The 16,784-nt window shown below is 35.6% G+C and overlaps 1 protein-coding gene across 1 annotated transcript in view; it reads right to left on the reverse strand.

Annotated features, from left to right (window-relative positions):
• LOC137407238 (TBC1 domain family member 4-like) overlaps positions 1 to 16,419 on the reverse strand; it is a 54,916-nt gene extending 38,497 nt beyond the window's left edge. Inside the window, exons 1-4 of the mRNA XM_068093844.1 lie at positions 16,392 to 16,419; positions 7,123 to 7,299; positions 5,438 to 5,727; positions 1,082 to 1,174 (exon numbers count right to left, since the gene is read on the reverse strand). Of these exons, the coding sequence (XP_067949945.1) occupies positions 1,082 to 1,174; positions 5,438 to 5,727; positions 7,123 to 7,299; positions 16,392 to 16,419 (588 nt within the window). The remainder of the gene's footprint in view (positions 1 to 1,081; positions 1,175 to 5,437; positions 5,728 to 7,122; positions 7,300 to 16,391) is intronic.
• Between the last annotated feature and the right edge of the window lie 365 nt (positions 16,420 to 16,784).

Genomic DNA, 16,784 nt, shown 5'->3' on the forward strand with positions numbered 1-16,784 from the left:
CTCTTTTATTCACCCTTAATAGGGTTAAGTTATTGTAGAATACACGGTGGTGTTACTGTAGAATACACGGTGGTGTTACTGTAGAATACACGGTGGTGTTACTGTAGATTACACGATGGTGTTACTGTAGATTACATGATGGTGTTACTGTAGAATACAAAATGGTTGTGTTATAGAAGACCATATACATGTAGTTCAAAAATGATCTTTACTATGAAATTTAAAGGAAGACCAACAGTCACAGAGTCAACAGATTTTACAAAAAATGGAGAGCAGAACAAATATGTTCAATCAGAAGTAATTCTTTCTCACAATAATGTTCAAGTATTATCAATCGATACACTTCTACAGTAACACAGGCTATCAAAACACAGGCTTCTACAGTAACACAGGCTATCAAAGCTGTATTCTTAAACACACAATCCTAAAAGAATTAAGTACCGTGGTTTGTCATCACAAGTACCGTGGTTTGTCATCACAAGCAAATTAAATTGCTGTTGAAATAATGGTAAAGTCAGCAAAATGGCACAATAAGGGTTATTATTGATTTTAGAGTTTTAGGTTTGTGTGTTTTAGGTTGAATAGGTTTGTTGAAGGTTGATCATGCAAAGAATTTCCATTTAATTGCACTGCAAATATTATGAAACTTTGATTTTTAAAATTTCTGCTATATAATCTGATATGAAGTGGGTATTGTGTATGTAGCAGTAAAATACATCATTTGAATGCTCCATCATGTAAATGACAGACAGAGGATGACAAATCTAAATTTGGACTTAATTTAATCTTAATAATAATTAAATTAAATTCTAAATTTTGAAATATATCAAAATATAACAAGGTTATTGCTATATTTAACTTCTCTACAATTTTCATGTTATATTTCATTAAGACCATCACTAAGGCATACAAATTGTTTCATAAATTCGATGAAAACAAAATATATATTTCAAACTCTTCTGCACCAATTCCTATGTTACTAAAATATGTATCAGTATATTATTATTTTTATGTTATTATATGTACTACTATTTCACCATCAGTGGTTAGGTACTAGTACTCCATGTACAGCTCAGCTTACCTCAAACATCTTAGTTGATTGAAGTTTTCTGTTGAATTGTGGTCGACTCGTTGTCTTAGCAGCCCCCTGGATCCGATTAAATATGTCCACTACCTGACAAGAATACTCAACACTCAAAACCTGTACATTTGGCAGCAGAATGTGAGTAAATTGCATCATAAAATAATTTTTGTCAAAATCACCTAATGCAAGTTTGGGGCAGTCACACTGATCAACGAGACATAATCAGCTGAAATATCCCGGTAAGCAGAAGATACAACAGCAGCACTGACATTGCACTTTTAATAGCAGGCGCATGATAGAGAGGAGCTCAGTATGATATATAGCGAGCATTCTGCTGTACCCACAGCAAAAATATGGCAAATACTAATAACTAGGAGTCAAGCTGCCAGCGACAGCTATGCATAAAAGATTTTGAAGCCACTGATTGCATTTACATTAATTCAGTGTTCATATCTTCTTCTATCTTCTATCTATAAATATATTTCGCAAAGTTTGTCATCATTGTACATGTCCAGCTATAGCTATTAAAATCTTAGAATAAAGAATCCGTATCGAAGAAAATGTGATCTTGAAACCTCCCCTTCGCAAGTCCGATGCCATACTATTTTAGCCAAACAAGCTTGATAGAAACGTTAGGCGATATATGTCGCTAAACGGTAGCAAAGACGCTACTCTTTCGGTCACGACCCAAAGTCATTGCGTTACGTCATGAGAAACCGTAGCTCTTATTAGTAAGCTTACTCAAATTATCAATTGGCAATGCGTCAGGCTAATAACAAGTGGCAGACCACTCTCATGTCCTCTCACTGTTTATAAGCTGATTTTTAATACCCAGGCAACGCCGGGTAGCACAGCTAGTTGCTTTAAAAAAGAACATTGTGTAATGATGTCTTATTCAACCTATCACAATTGACAACACGGTGAAGCCAATGAGAATGCTGCACTCACATACATGGATTCACAGCTAACAAGTTAGCAATTAGAAGCAATATATTTTACTTAATTTTACTTAATGACTTGACTCTCAAGTCAAGACAAGATTCTAAAACTGTGTACAAGCATTTGAAGCTGAACGGAAACATTCAAGGTCAATGATTGTTCAACACTGACAAACAGCGGCTAAGAAGAAACAGTCATTGGATCTGTGACATCACAATGACAGTTTCTATAGTTTTCCGAATCGCGGAGTAAACAAGCTTAAAAATATGTGAAATTATCAGTGTGTAAGCTCAATATTGTCCTAATTAAACACTTTCACGTCGTGTTGGATAGGATCTAGGAACTCTTATCTAAGGTTAATGAACAATGACTTAGTTTGATATCAGGCCTCGACCCTCATCTATTTCTCACTCACTGATCGTTACGTTATTACAGCCATTCATGAGACTAAAGCACTTGCAACACTATGTCATTGATGGATTGGAAAGTGATGTTCTCTTGCTGTGATTACTGTCATTCATGAGACTAAAGCACTTGCAACACTATGTCATTGATGGATTGGAAAGTTATGTTCTCTTGCTGTGATTACAGTGATTCTTGAACACTCGCAGCACTATGTCATTTTGGACTGAAAAGTTATGCTTCACTCGCTGTGCATGCATTATCAGTCTTATGCAAACACAGACATAAGCGCTTAAATTCATAAAAAGAATATATAATTTGACAATACTATGCATGTTGACAGTAAAGATGAAAGATGCACAGCATATACAATGGCTGATATATGCAAGTAGTCACACTCTCATACAGTTTAAGCCGGTTCCATAAACTATGCAAAAACAATCTTATGTAACACTCATCTCCTTAAATGATTGGTACAGCAGCGCTAAAATAACAGCATTCAGCGCTTACATACTTGACAACAACACGGTTCCTCTTTTATGTGTACATAACACGAGTATGCCAGCTGGAGTAGCATGAAGGTACGAGTGATATACATGTATAGGGTGAAATAGTTCACACCCCTTAGCGACCCTAAATCTTTATACCTTCTTATGGCTCGAAACTCTGAACTGTTGCGTTATGCCTATACAGTGATTCAACTCATCATTGTTCATGATTAATTGGGACTGGCAATCTGACAAAAGCGAAAACAAGTGACATGGAAACTAATCTTTAGTGTCACTGTTTCATTATTTGCAAGCATTTTTGTCTTTTTTTAAGGTTTACTTGCAATAAAGTTCACATTACAGTTATTTGGTATCAAAAAATTCACCATGTCTTACTCTGCTGTGTTGTAGGTGCAAAATATATGGAAATGTGATTACAAGCTCTTAAAAGCTCAAAAACGAACAGTTAATTGCCGCCATCACGAAACTGCCGTAGATTAGAATCCCTTTCCAAAACGACTCAAATGGGACGTAATTGAACAAGATGGCTTCTGTTTACATTTTCATGCAGCCTCATTCGTCGAAATATTTTCAGAAATATACTTCAAGCATTCAATTAAACCATGTCAATTGTCCTTACGTGTCTATTTCATCATCATTGTAATGCTGTCATTTTGAGCAGGGATATCTCAAAACCTACCGTAAAAATTTGTTCAATTTTTAACCTTAGTTCGAAGGAGTGCTTATTATCTCCTGATAAACATGACGAGCCAGTTGGTCACCTGTGATAGTCGGAAAATGCTGCAGAAATTATTTGCGCTATTTGGCAAGAAGTATGGGTCACATGATCAGATTACAACAAGATGATCAGACCAGGTTGAAACGAAACTGTAAAGTAGTGAGCATCTATATTTGATATGGGCTTTCCAGTAGAACCCAAGGTGTTTGTCATAAACTAGTGCTATGAGACATATTATATTACGCCTTTTATTGGCCTTTAAACAAATGACAACAAATGTGTGTCAAACAAATAACAACAATGTTTGAGTACATCATCGAAATAAAGAGATTCCAAATTGCAGCGTTTTTGTAATGGCTGCGATTAACTGTTCGTTTTTGAGCTTGTAATCGCATTTCCACATATTTGGCACCTACAACGCAGCAGAGTAAGACATGGTGAATCTTTTGATACCCAGTAACTGTAATGTGAATTTTGTTGCGAGCCACCCTTTGAGTTCATCAGATGATTTTGAGAGTTGAGGATGGTTGAGAGGCAGGAAAAAGGGTGTCAGAAGCACTTTGCTGTTTTATACCTCACCAAATTAAAAAGGAAACATCAAACCATTGCGACTGTTATAACAACGATACTCGTCAAAGGATCTCACTGGGCTAAAGTGAGATCCTTCCGCGAGAAATTTATGTACTCTAGTTTTTCAATTTCTTTAATTTTTTAGTTAATATTTTTACCCCATGATGTACCGAAGTCGTGAAAGCTAAACCATGAAGTAGTGAGAGAACACTCTAAATATATAGTGTTGAGCAAAACCATAATCTAGGGCAGCTATGGCCAAATGGCGGATCTAGATCCGAATGTGGATCTTTGTAGTTTTTTTGTGGATCTTTCAAGATAGCTTTTTAAAAATATTTTTGATGTTTTTTTTAATTTTGTCATAAAAAGATTTTTTAAAACTTCTCTTAGAATTTTTGTAAACGCATTGTTTTCAGCAATGAATTTTGTGAAAAAAAAACAATCATAGAATACGACTTACAAATACTCCTTTTCATGAATTCTAAGATGTGCTGTCAGTAGCATGAACAGGCTTTTTGATAGTATTATGAAATCAAAGCCCACTCATCATTTTTCTCACTGATATCAGACATATTTATTACAGCACATTCATTCAGTGACTTCTAGTCAAATTATGTATACAATCAAAGTTTTTTAAAATCGTATTTGACACTTTGTTGCAAGATGTACACAAATAAAATAGTTGCATGTTTATGTATGATAAAAAAGAAAAATGCAGATCTTCAGCTTAGTGTGGATCTTTCATTTGTCAGATTTGGCTGTAGCGGATCATGGCCAAAATCATTTGGCCATCCCTGATCTAGGGCATAACATCCCTAAGAAAACCAGGAGTGTTCTTATCTGATATTCTAAACTGCACACATGTATCGCTCGAAGCTGCAGCTGTTAGTTTTTTCATTCAACAAACTTGAGCGATTTATTAAAAATATGGTTTGAACTTATTAGCGAGCCAAAGCAAGAGATTGGACATTATTACTAGCCAAACAACAGCTCAGTCAGATCCTGACATGCAACCTCAGAGATACATGCTGTTAATACCAGTTTCACTCGTCACATAGGACCGGCCATTTAATGTAAAAATGAAACTGGCAGCACTTACCTTTCCCTCAAACAGCTGCAGCCCCGTAATTCACCTTAATCCTCTTTTAGCACTCAATCACACACAAACAATCTAACAGCTCATGTTCTTCATCAAATTTATGTAGAGACACTTACTTTGTCTTCATCCGTGCATGCAAACGCAAACATAACAAAAGGTGCATCAAATCCATTTCTCTGAAGGTAGAAAAGACATTTCCTGTCACGCTGACATCGAGAGAACTTAGATATCGTGTGAACGTTATGCTCCATGATGACATCGCTCGAGTCCGTCTGTGAGATAAACCTGGCATGCGCGTCTGTTATGATAAGAACACCTTTTTTGTTGACATTCTTCTTTCGTTTAATGTCGACAAGCACCCAACGCAGCATTTTATCCGTGACCCTCCTATCGAGAGTTGTGTTCCCTACAAAAGTAATGGTGCATCATAACAGTAATTCCTACAATACAGATTAGATAAATAACCTTTAAAAGAAATGTGGCCACTGTAAAGTCTACAAATTTTACGAAAACCATTTCAGAAGGATTAACTAGGTTTTATTAATAACTAACTTCTTTCCCATGTCATCATTCGCCGTGCAGGCAATGACAAACACAATTTTTTTCTCATTATCGCTGTGCAGCCGTCTGTCTACTTTATGTTAATGGTAATAGATTATTATGGTACAATTTTTTCTATGTAAGGCTTTGTAGAACTGTTAACATGGACTAATATTTGAGACACGTTCGAGACAGACTAATATTTGAGGATGCATTTTTATTTAATAAAATGTTTCAGGTACATAATGCCACAGTACTAGAGTCTCTCATAGCTATGACTACTCTACTGTAATTATGACTAATCGGCTGTAGTTTTGTTTTTATCAAAATCTGTTTAAATATTACAATAAAATCTCACGCAAAATCTCCGGCTTTAGCTGCAAGACAAATACAAAAAAATGTAACTGTAGCATTGTCGCTATTACACTTATGCCGTGTATTGCACAGGCAGCAGTAAAAATACCTAGTCGGCAGCGCTTGAATGTACCATCACCAAAAGGAAGGACCAAGGGAGGTAGATCTGACAAAAAACCAAGTATCAAAAAGTTATTACCGGAGAAAGCTGGTAAGATTCTCATGTCACACCTACTTTAGGTAACTGCTGCAACAGCTGTAGTGAGAAGACAATAAGACAATAAAACCTCCGACAATTTAAAACTCAGCATGCAATTCCAAAGATAATTAGGTGTGAAGTGTGCACATGAGGCATTCTATATAAAACACTTACAAAATTATATAAAGGTTGACAAATCTAAATATCAGCCTATTGATGAAGTAAAATCCTTCAATAAAAACATTAGGTTGGTAGTGTATAGGGGATGGTGCAAAGCCAGTGATGATAACATCTAATTGCTTATCACAATACGATTGCTGACAAAGCAAGTTAGCGCTTTTGGGTATAGCTCCAGCTTAGGAGTTGTATTTCCACGTTTGAACTTTGATCAAGCAACTCATAACCCCATATAAAGGATTATTAGTTTGTATTCTTTGTCTTACATGCGGTGGGGCATTTTTTATCTAGAGTGTGGTAAAATGATTTCAAAGAGACAAACAACGTTTGTCCAAAGTTCAGAAGCAAACGTATGAAACTTATATACAGCTCTTAGGTGATGAAACGCAGCTCAATAAACAGACAACGGTTGCCATTAGCAACCTAACACAATCTGTACAACTCACTCTCAGTCATGGTGCTAAGAGACTAACAGACAGACACTACCAAACTTGTTTAGAAGCATAGCTGAATGAACATCTAGCTGCTTACCTATGTACAAAAGTTTATACTGTGAGGGCTTGACACTTGGCTTGATATTGCCTAGAACTGCCGTCTCTCCAAGCGCTGGGTTCATTTGAAAAGCTGGCTGACTCTGAGACTTACTGTAGCGAGCTGTAGTGACAGTGCGCGCTGATCCCGACATCGCGTCTACACTATGCTGCTTCACTGCAGCACCATATTGATTATATACATATGAATACAATAATATTGATAGTCAAGTCTTACTCTAGTCATCACTCTGGGAACAAACACAAAATTAAACGGAAACTGAGCATGGTTGGTGTTATCTTATCATTTGAAGGGCCCTAATCACACACCATCATGGGGAGTGGCTCCTGTGGTGAGCTTCAATTTTTGAGAACAGGAACACTCCCCTATGTTATTTAAATAGTGAATTATCATGCATAGTATGACAAACCAATGAAATGCTACTATTAGTCTTTAGAATTGTTCTCTCAACAATGCAAAATTGTTTAAGATAATAACAACTTCAGATGCGATTCACCATCTTCTAAATTATTGGCTATAAGAATTGATAACAAAATTGTAACTGAAGTGTGTCAGTCTGTCTTCACAATAAATGTCATTGTCTCATTAGGTTAACTGTAATGAGTAAAACTTTATGACATGATTACAGTCAAGCCTCTATTTGAACGCCACTTTTATTTGAACGCCACCTTTAATAGAACGCTGCTATAGGAAAAGGGTTACAAAATACAGCGCCGTGGCATTCAAGTAGAGGTTTTACAGTACTCGCATCAATTGCTGCCGTAGTAAACTAAGCTTATCTTAGGCGGTGAAAGTTGTAAATATTCATCTATGTGCATATTTGCTTTTGTCTCTAAGATAAACCTGAAACATGAAGCATCTTAAGGGATTATTAATAAGCTCAGATTGTGTTAACACTGCAGTATACAATCAAAAACTATCAACAAGAAAGATGAGGATTCCTGTATAGCTTACATTTTAAAGGTTGGTAAGACTGAGCCATGATTCTGTTGGTGTTGTCTACCGGGCTGGAGATGCACCCTCACATCCTAATCTTACACTTGAGCTATAAAAATTCATTTGTTTATACAAACATTGCAGATATTTCAGAGCAAAGACTTGGCAGAGAATATTCTACAAAATGATTCCTAATGTAGTTGAACCATAACTAGCAGTAACAGACTGTTTTACCTGGAAATCGTGTCCACAACAAAGAGATGCACGACTTTAGTTGCAAATAACATTTCACAGTGAAAATATTCCTTACAGGCTCTTAACAGCAGTTCTGTACTAAATGTACATGGAAGCAACTGAAGCTTTCTCAATTTTAATGACCCCCCAATAAAAAGATAAGAAATCAGGTAATGATTGAGCATACATCTGTGCTGATACAGCACTCAGTTAACACGTTAGCGGTACTTTTATTACAGGAATAGAGTGTGAAAATCTCTTCAAATGCATACCAAATCCATGATGAGAACTCTACAGAACAGCAAAGGTGCCTGACAATTCAGCCAAATTTAATCATTAAGTTGAAATACCATCTTACATAATCAGCTAATTCTGTGTTTAAAAGGTAAAATGACCTCTTTTATACTGGAACAGTGTTATAGTGATGCGAGTCTAGTCTGCAAGCCTGTTAAATACAAAGAGAGAAGCACCAAAAATGTATACATAAAATAATGTAACCTGGCCAGATATCGAATATATTCTCTGACATCAGCAAACTAGTGGACAGGCATACTTGCTTCAGCACAATTATTAGCTAACATGATGCTGATCTTCATCGATGATATAGACAAAACAAAAATTGTTGAAACTTGTTCTTTGTACAGCTTTATTGCCAAAATAACTTCCTCTGTGCATAGCTACAGTTACATCATATTTTTTGTCAGAAGTTTATTTACTAATATTATGCAAGTTCTTGACAAACAAAATTATCACTCCGTAAAGGTTACATTTATTCTTGCCATCTGCAACTTTATTTCGTCATGGTTTTCGATTTGATTTTAATTTTATTTGCGGCTTAAACTTTTCACTATTTTAATATTTTGTGTTGATTTTTGCAGTTGATTCAGAGGCTAAACAGAGTCAATTGCTAACGCCTTAGAAATAAATAAAATGCATTACACAACTGACAGGTACCTTGCTGAAAAAACAATAAGCATGATGCTCGGTTGATGACCGTACCAATAAAACTATTGCATGTATATTAACAAATATGAAGAGATTACACCAAGAGCTTGTTCCGAAAGATTAAAAATCCATAACTTGTTGCTAAGTTTTAGAATGTAAGTGGTATGACATCATTACTATCCTTCATCCTACGTAAGGTACTCCTTTGCACAATAAAAGCCGAGTTTGGCTGTGAAAGATAGCGGTAATAAAGTGACCGTAGCATGGCATGTCTTCAGAGCAAACTGTTCAGTATGGTGGATAGGAGGTAATTGAGCACTGTGTTAAGACCACATCGGGTTAGCAGCAGATGAGGCAGACGTAAGAAACCGCTGCCTAGTTATAGTCTTGCATGCGAATGTCATGAAAAATGACATTCTTAAATATTTGAACGGATGGTTAATTACCAATGATTGTGGTATATTTTGAGACTCAAGTTTTTGTGTGGCAGCAATGTTGTTTAGCAGTCCGCAACTAAAAACCCAGGACCTATCCATATAAGCAGAGATATAAATGTACAAGGGCAGTCGACTCCAAATAGCAAATCAGCTGAGCATAGTCAAGCAGCTTATGTATGAAGTGTTATATCATTGGAGATCTGAGATAAATATCAGACATAGACCAGTGTGTACTGAATGGTTGGCTCGAGTCATATAATATATGACAGTGAGGCAAGATAGATGCGGTAACTTAACTGATGGTGACAAATCAACCAAGCAAACCCAGAAAGAGGTGACACTCGGTTGCAGAGAACCAACTGACTATGGTTACTGTAAGTGAAAAAAAGGAGTGAAGTCATCTTCTGGTAAATTAAGCCATAGTTTTGGCTATGCGTATTTATCCTGACCAATAAAGAGCGATAAACGGTGTTGCCAAAACTTGTCAACTTTACAAACATATTGAACTAGCTTCCATTATAAGATCCGCTGCTTGTGAGGATAAATGAGGTTAACAGGTGTGGTAAGTTTAGCTAAAAACATATGCTTGACACTATTTGTGACTTAAGTAGGCTAGTAGTGTTAATGTTGATGAAGGTTGAAAATGTGGAACAAACAAATGCATCGCTGAATTTAACAGTTTAAAAGAAAACCATCTTTTATTATTACGCTCCAATAGCAACAAAACTAGACACTTTCTATACAACTAGAACAGTACATGATTTGTTAAAAAATGCATATATTCGTCTGCAAGCATAATTCTATGAAATAAATCATTGCTAGTTCAAAAAAAGTCTACAACAGACGGTGTTCTAGTATAAAAAGACATCCAACGGTGCCAATTTTGTACCAGTTACACCTGAGTCTCAAAAAACATATATCTACCTACATTGTATATCAATTTACTTATGATAATCACCGCAAGATCTAGAAACTTGAAGATGCCAAACCCAAAAGAGCCAACTATGGCAATAAGTACAAACAATGTATTGTCACTAAACTCATCTTAGATAATGTTATCGAGATCTACGAACAAAATTAATGTGTCGCTAATCCAAATGCTAAAGAGCAACAAATAGAAGAGTTTCTCAAATAGGCTTTTGCAAGCATCCATGCTCTGTGGTGAATACCAGAAATGAGTAGTGGTACAAATAGAGACATTTAATAAGATATATATGAGTATGCAATTAACGAGAACATTGTTTAGTGACACCAACAGTTCGTCTGAAAATAGTTCAGACAGCATGTTTAATGATGATCAGAGAGCTAGAAAGCATGCCAAATGATTGACGGATTGAAGTTGCATCAAAAAATAAATTTAAATGCTAAAAGTGTTTTGCCTAATATCTCCCAATAGGGAGATTTTTTGTCTGTTAAGTGTGTCACTGCAACTCTATTCATCAACGACTTAGTAGTAATTAATTCGACATTTACTTAGTATTTATACTTAAACGCTGACTACACAATAATTGCAAGCACTTTAAAATAATTAAAGCAAATAGCAAAAGAAATTTTTTTCAAGAGTGCAGTAGTTGGAACTACAACCATTATATAGCAGAAACAATGTAGAATGAAGTTTTGACATTAAAAATGAAGCGTTATTTATGCTACGGTTACGCTTTGGTTATAGCTTTGTACTGCTACGATGTTTAGCTAGTTTTCTCTTTGTATTGGCTGAGCTTAAGTGCTTGTTATTAGAGCGCAGTCATTGGTCGTTTCCTATTATGTTAGTGATGAGCATTAGTGAAGTAACACCAAAAGAAGACTTCGAAACAACATCAGCTAAAACACTTTCTTATTACACATTTATAACAAGTTAGTACCTAGCTTTGATAAAGATTCACCAACGATGTGTTGCAAGATGCACAATAACCTTCAATTTACTCCTCTCTAATTCCTCACACTAGGCATCTAAACTATTAGGAAGCCTTGCAGTGAAAATTTCCCTATAATTCGTCAAGATTCGGCCGAGCGTAGCATAGAGTTACAAAATTTGTTCTAGCCAGCAATTTTCAGCAACTTTTGCGATTGTGGTAGCGTATAATTCACTATTCTGGCGTTCTTTTATTGTAGTTTTGTTCCTTGTAAGAACCAAACCTACATTTTCGATGACAGTTTTAACTTTTTTCAACTTTACAGCTGGTTTGAAGCGTGCTGATGAATTACGAAAATTGATGGCTCGCGCTAGAACACTCGCGGAACCTCTGCTGTCATTCATGCTTCTTTATTGTATTACTGATTTGCACTATATACTTGTATACAGAAGTAAAGTATTTTCTTAATGATATATCAGTGGTTCATTCAGTGAAGATGGCAAGAGCCAGTGTATATATTTCCCGTTTTTAGACAATCAAATCAGTCAAACTCATCTAGAGGAACTAAATGCTGCTTACATTTAAGTTTTTTTCTGTAGAGGGCTGTTTATTCTACCAACTATTATACATTTGTTAATTCAAATTCAAATCTTCTCTCTGCTTGCAAGACTAGACTTCTCAATTTAGTAAATATTTATTTTGCTAAATTATGTTATATTAAGGGAAGATCAAGACGTTTGAGCATTTGAAAAAACAAATCAATGTTGGTCGTAGTGATTAAGGCATGCAGTTTAAGAATTTATGCTGTACGTTCTTAACGGTTATGGGTAAGTAGAAATTCTTGTGACGAAATAAGATCGATGTGTTGCAGCTAGCACTGACAACTGTCATGAATTGCTTAGTGTTTGTTTATGCTTGGTTTTTGTCAGTTTGTTTTGGGTTTTCATAATACACAGCAACATATGACAAGTAACTAAAGAGTTCCTCAAACCTTTTTTAAAAGACTTCTGCTAAAAATTTGAAACCAAAAGATAACCACAAGTGGAACCCGGGCCTCCTATCAACTTCACTTATGTGAACAGAAGTGTAGTTAATGCGTTAATTATGGAATAATGATAAAGCCTGTTACATTTTTTCGTGTCTTGAGAACGTAGCCTTAACATAACCCCTATTGCAAAACTCCCATCACAAAATCACACTAGACCTGGTAGGAGTAGACAAACTTGTTTTAACACAAAAAACTCTTCAGACTCCCTTGAACATTTCTGTCTCTCTAATACCAAGGCCAGGTGTTTTACCCTTAACAACCTTTTTCTTAGTTTGATGTAAAGAAGTCCCTACCTTCAACATTGGATTATTTTTTTAATTTTTCAATGAGTTAATCTAATTCTCTTAGTAGGCGTCTACTTCTCATTTTTGTAAACTAACTACTAATAGTTGCACTATTCCTCAAATTTATCTAAAACAGTGTCATGAACTTCATGGTCTTTTTCTATATCTATCTTTTTTTATACTTTTTGTGTTTCATCATCAGCTGTATAAAATAGAGGAATTAAGCTGTAATCGTCGTACAGCTGCGTTACCAAGAAGGCTGAGGTGGGCTTGCAGGCTGAAGTGCCATCACAAGATCAAATACACCATACAAGTTTGTAAATAACCAATGCCATTTATATCAACATTTAAAGGTCTTTTTCAGACACAGTAAGCTCTCTAGGGAGACTTAACTCTTTCGCTACCGTAAGCCGATGTATCGGCTTTCGCTGTAATATAAGTACAGAGTGTAGGCTGATGTATCGGCTTATCAATAAGGCTTCACTTTTCTTTTCATTATTAAGCCTACACATTAGCTAGACCAATCAAATTTTTGGTTCCAACGAAACACTCTTGATGCCAGTCACGTGCAACCAATCGAAAATCTTTTTGATAAGCAGTTCCATTCCTGATCATTTTTCAAAACGGGAAAACCTAATTGTTATCGTCATGGCAATAATAAACTCCCCGTGCTTTCAACACAAAAAAAGCATCAGAAATTTTGTGAGAGTGTAATTCACTAAATAATTTTATACTTGTCTTATAGAGAATTTTCTCCGAATAAGATGCATTTTACAGTAAAACAATATCTGCCTTGATTCTCGAGATATTGCGTAAATACTAGCGGTATATCGATTCGAAAATTCGTTTGAGTTAATTTGGTCAGAACAGCGAAGTTAATGCGGTAGTGAAAGACTTAATGCAAATTTATAACAAATATAAAGAGCACGCACTTGGGTGATTAACAATTCAACTGAGAGGCACAGAAAGTGAACATAAAGAAAAATGCGCAATTACTGCTACTGTCTCATGACTCACTGTAACTGAGAGCATAAAAGTTGCCATTTCAAAGCATTTACTATATGGCAAACGATCCTCTGGTAAGAAAATCTGTAGCTTTCAACTGTGTTAAAGTTGCAAAAACTGACAAGTTACATAGGCAGTGCCTCATGTAGACATTTGCTGTAGCTGAACGCACTGGCACCGTTAAATGACACGTTGACTTAATAACTCTGACCAATGGATTGACCAATGAGAATTGGCTTTATATGTAGTTGTGCTAAGGTGATGAAATCTGTGTCAAGTTTTTTATTACTTTTATTGAACCATCGTCTAGTTATTATCTATTTTATTCTTTTATGTATAATCAATAATTTGGGATGACAACACAATTCATCACTGTATAGCTTAAAGGTTGACTTGCAACAAAATTCACATTACAGTTATTTGGTATCAAAAGATTCACCATGTCTTACTCTGTTGTGTTGTAAATGCCAAATATGTGGAAATGTGATTACAAGCTCTTAAAAGCTCAAAAACGAAAAGCCGCCGTAGATTGGAATCTTATTATTTCTCTGACGTAGTCATGACAGTTTGGTTATTGTCTTGTCATGTGATGTTCTCACGTGAATTGAAAGGCCAATATAAAGCTCGATATAAAACTTATCATAGCACTAATTTACGACAAACACTTCGGGTTTTACCGAAGATCCCGTATCAAATATAGATGCTCGCTACTTTACAGTTTTGTTTCGGTCTGGCCTAATCGGCAAGTTGTAATCTGATCATGTGACCCAATACTTCGCAAATAATTTTTACAGCACTTTTCAATTATCACAGGTGACCAACAGGCTCGTCTTGATTATCAGACAATGATATGTACTCCTTCGAGGTAAGGTTAAAAATTAAATTAATTTTTACGGTAAGTTATAGGATATCACTGCTAAAAGTGACAGCATTACAATGATTCTCAAACAGACGCGTAAGAACAATAGACATGGTTTTATTGAATGCGTGAAGTATATTTGTGAAAATATTTCGACGAATAAGGCTGCATGAAAGTGTAAACAGAAACCATCTCCCACAACTACGTCACATTTGAGCCGTTTTGGAAAGAGAATCCAAACTACGGCGGTCTTGCGTGGCTGCGATTAATTGTTCGTTTTTTAGCTTTTATTAGGAGCTTGTAATCACATTCCCACATATTTGGCACCTACAACACAACAGAGTAAGATATGGTGAATCTTTTGATACCAAATAACTGTAATGTGAATTTTGTTGCAAGTCAACCTTTAAGCCAACTACACAAATAGTTATGGGCACTTATGATCACATCTCTTAATAAAATACATCAGCTAGTACATACAGTCGCAGTCATTTAATGCATGCATAACTTTGTCAATTGGCTAAACATAAAAAAAACAAGATTCATCACAAGCTTTGTTGGTATTAGGTTTCTTGCAATAGAGACATGTACGGTAATCACAGTTGGGCTCAATAAAATGCAATATATAATATATATTTTGTATTTTATATATACAATATATAGTTGAAAAAATGACAGAAGTGCTGAATCGTAAATACAACACCCATTACAAACTTGTTTGTCATTCAAGTTAAGGAATTCTGTTCAACCAAACTTAGATTAGGCTGTTGGTTTTTAGACACGCATATTTCATTTGATAAGACAAACTGTCCTTTAGCGTATATACTCTTTTCCTTTAGTGCATCAGCATTAAAATTCACGTATTTTGTCAGTATACGCATGCCTAATGGACATTTACTTTGACGTGCAGAAGTTACATTGTAAGCATTAAATATTGAAGGCTTAAGTTCCAAAGACACCATGACTTAAGTTCCAAATACACCATGGCTTACATTCCAAATACACCATGACTTAGGTTCCAAATACACCATGACTTAGGTTCCAAATACACCATGACTTAGGTTCCAAATACACCATGACTTAGGTTCCAAATACACCATGGCTTAAGTTTCAAAGACACCACGGCTTAAGTTCCAAATACGCCATGACTTAAGTTCTAAATACACCATGACTTAAGTTCTAAATACACCATGGCTTAAGTTTCAAAGACACCATGACCTAAGTTCCAAATACATCATTGCTTAGGTTCCAAATACACCATGACTTGAGTTCCAAATACACCATGGCTTAAGTTCCAAAGACACCATGGCTGAAGTTCCAAATATGTCATGACTTAGGTTCTAAATACACCATGGCTTAAGTTCCAAAGACCCAATGGCTTAAGTTCCAAATACACCATGATTTAAGTTCTAAATACACCATGACTTAAGTTCCAAATACATCATGGCTTAAGTTCCAAATACACTATGACTTAAGTTCTAAATACACCATGGCTTAAGTTCCAAATACATCATGGCTTAAGTTCCAAATACGCCATGGCTTAAGTTCTAAATACACCATGGCTTAAGTTCCAAAGACACCATGGCTTAAGTTCCAAAGACACCATGGCTTAAGTTCCAAAGACACCATGGCTTATGTTCCAAATACCCCATGACTTAAGTTCTAAATACGCCATGGCTTAAGTTCCAAAGACGCCATGACTTAAGTTCTAAATACACTATGACTTAAGTTCCAAATATGCCATGACTTAAGTTCTAAATACACCATGGCAAGGATGACTATTGAAGGCATACCGGTTCTTTCCCTCAGATGTTCATCTACATCAGATGTTTTAGTTTGGATAAAAATAACCTTTATTCCATTTTTTACGAAGATGTATTATGCTCAAGAATACGGAATTATTTTCTCTGTAAAATCTGGATTAGAACTTCTCATAGGGCATGCGATCAGTTATTAGGCCAAGAATAACAGCAGTTTATTCAGGGCTTTATGTTTGATAAGTACCCACCATGTTTAAGCGATCTAAATTACTAAAGATAT

Source organism: Watersipora subatra, chromosome 10, assembly GCF_963576615.1.
Source record: "Watersipora subatra chromosome 10, tzWatSuba1.1, whole genome shotgun sequence".
NCBI lineage: Eukaryota > Metazoa > Bryozoa > Gymnolaemata > Cheilostomatida > Watersiporidae > Watersipora > Watersipora subatra.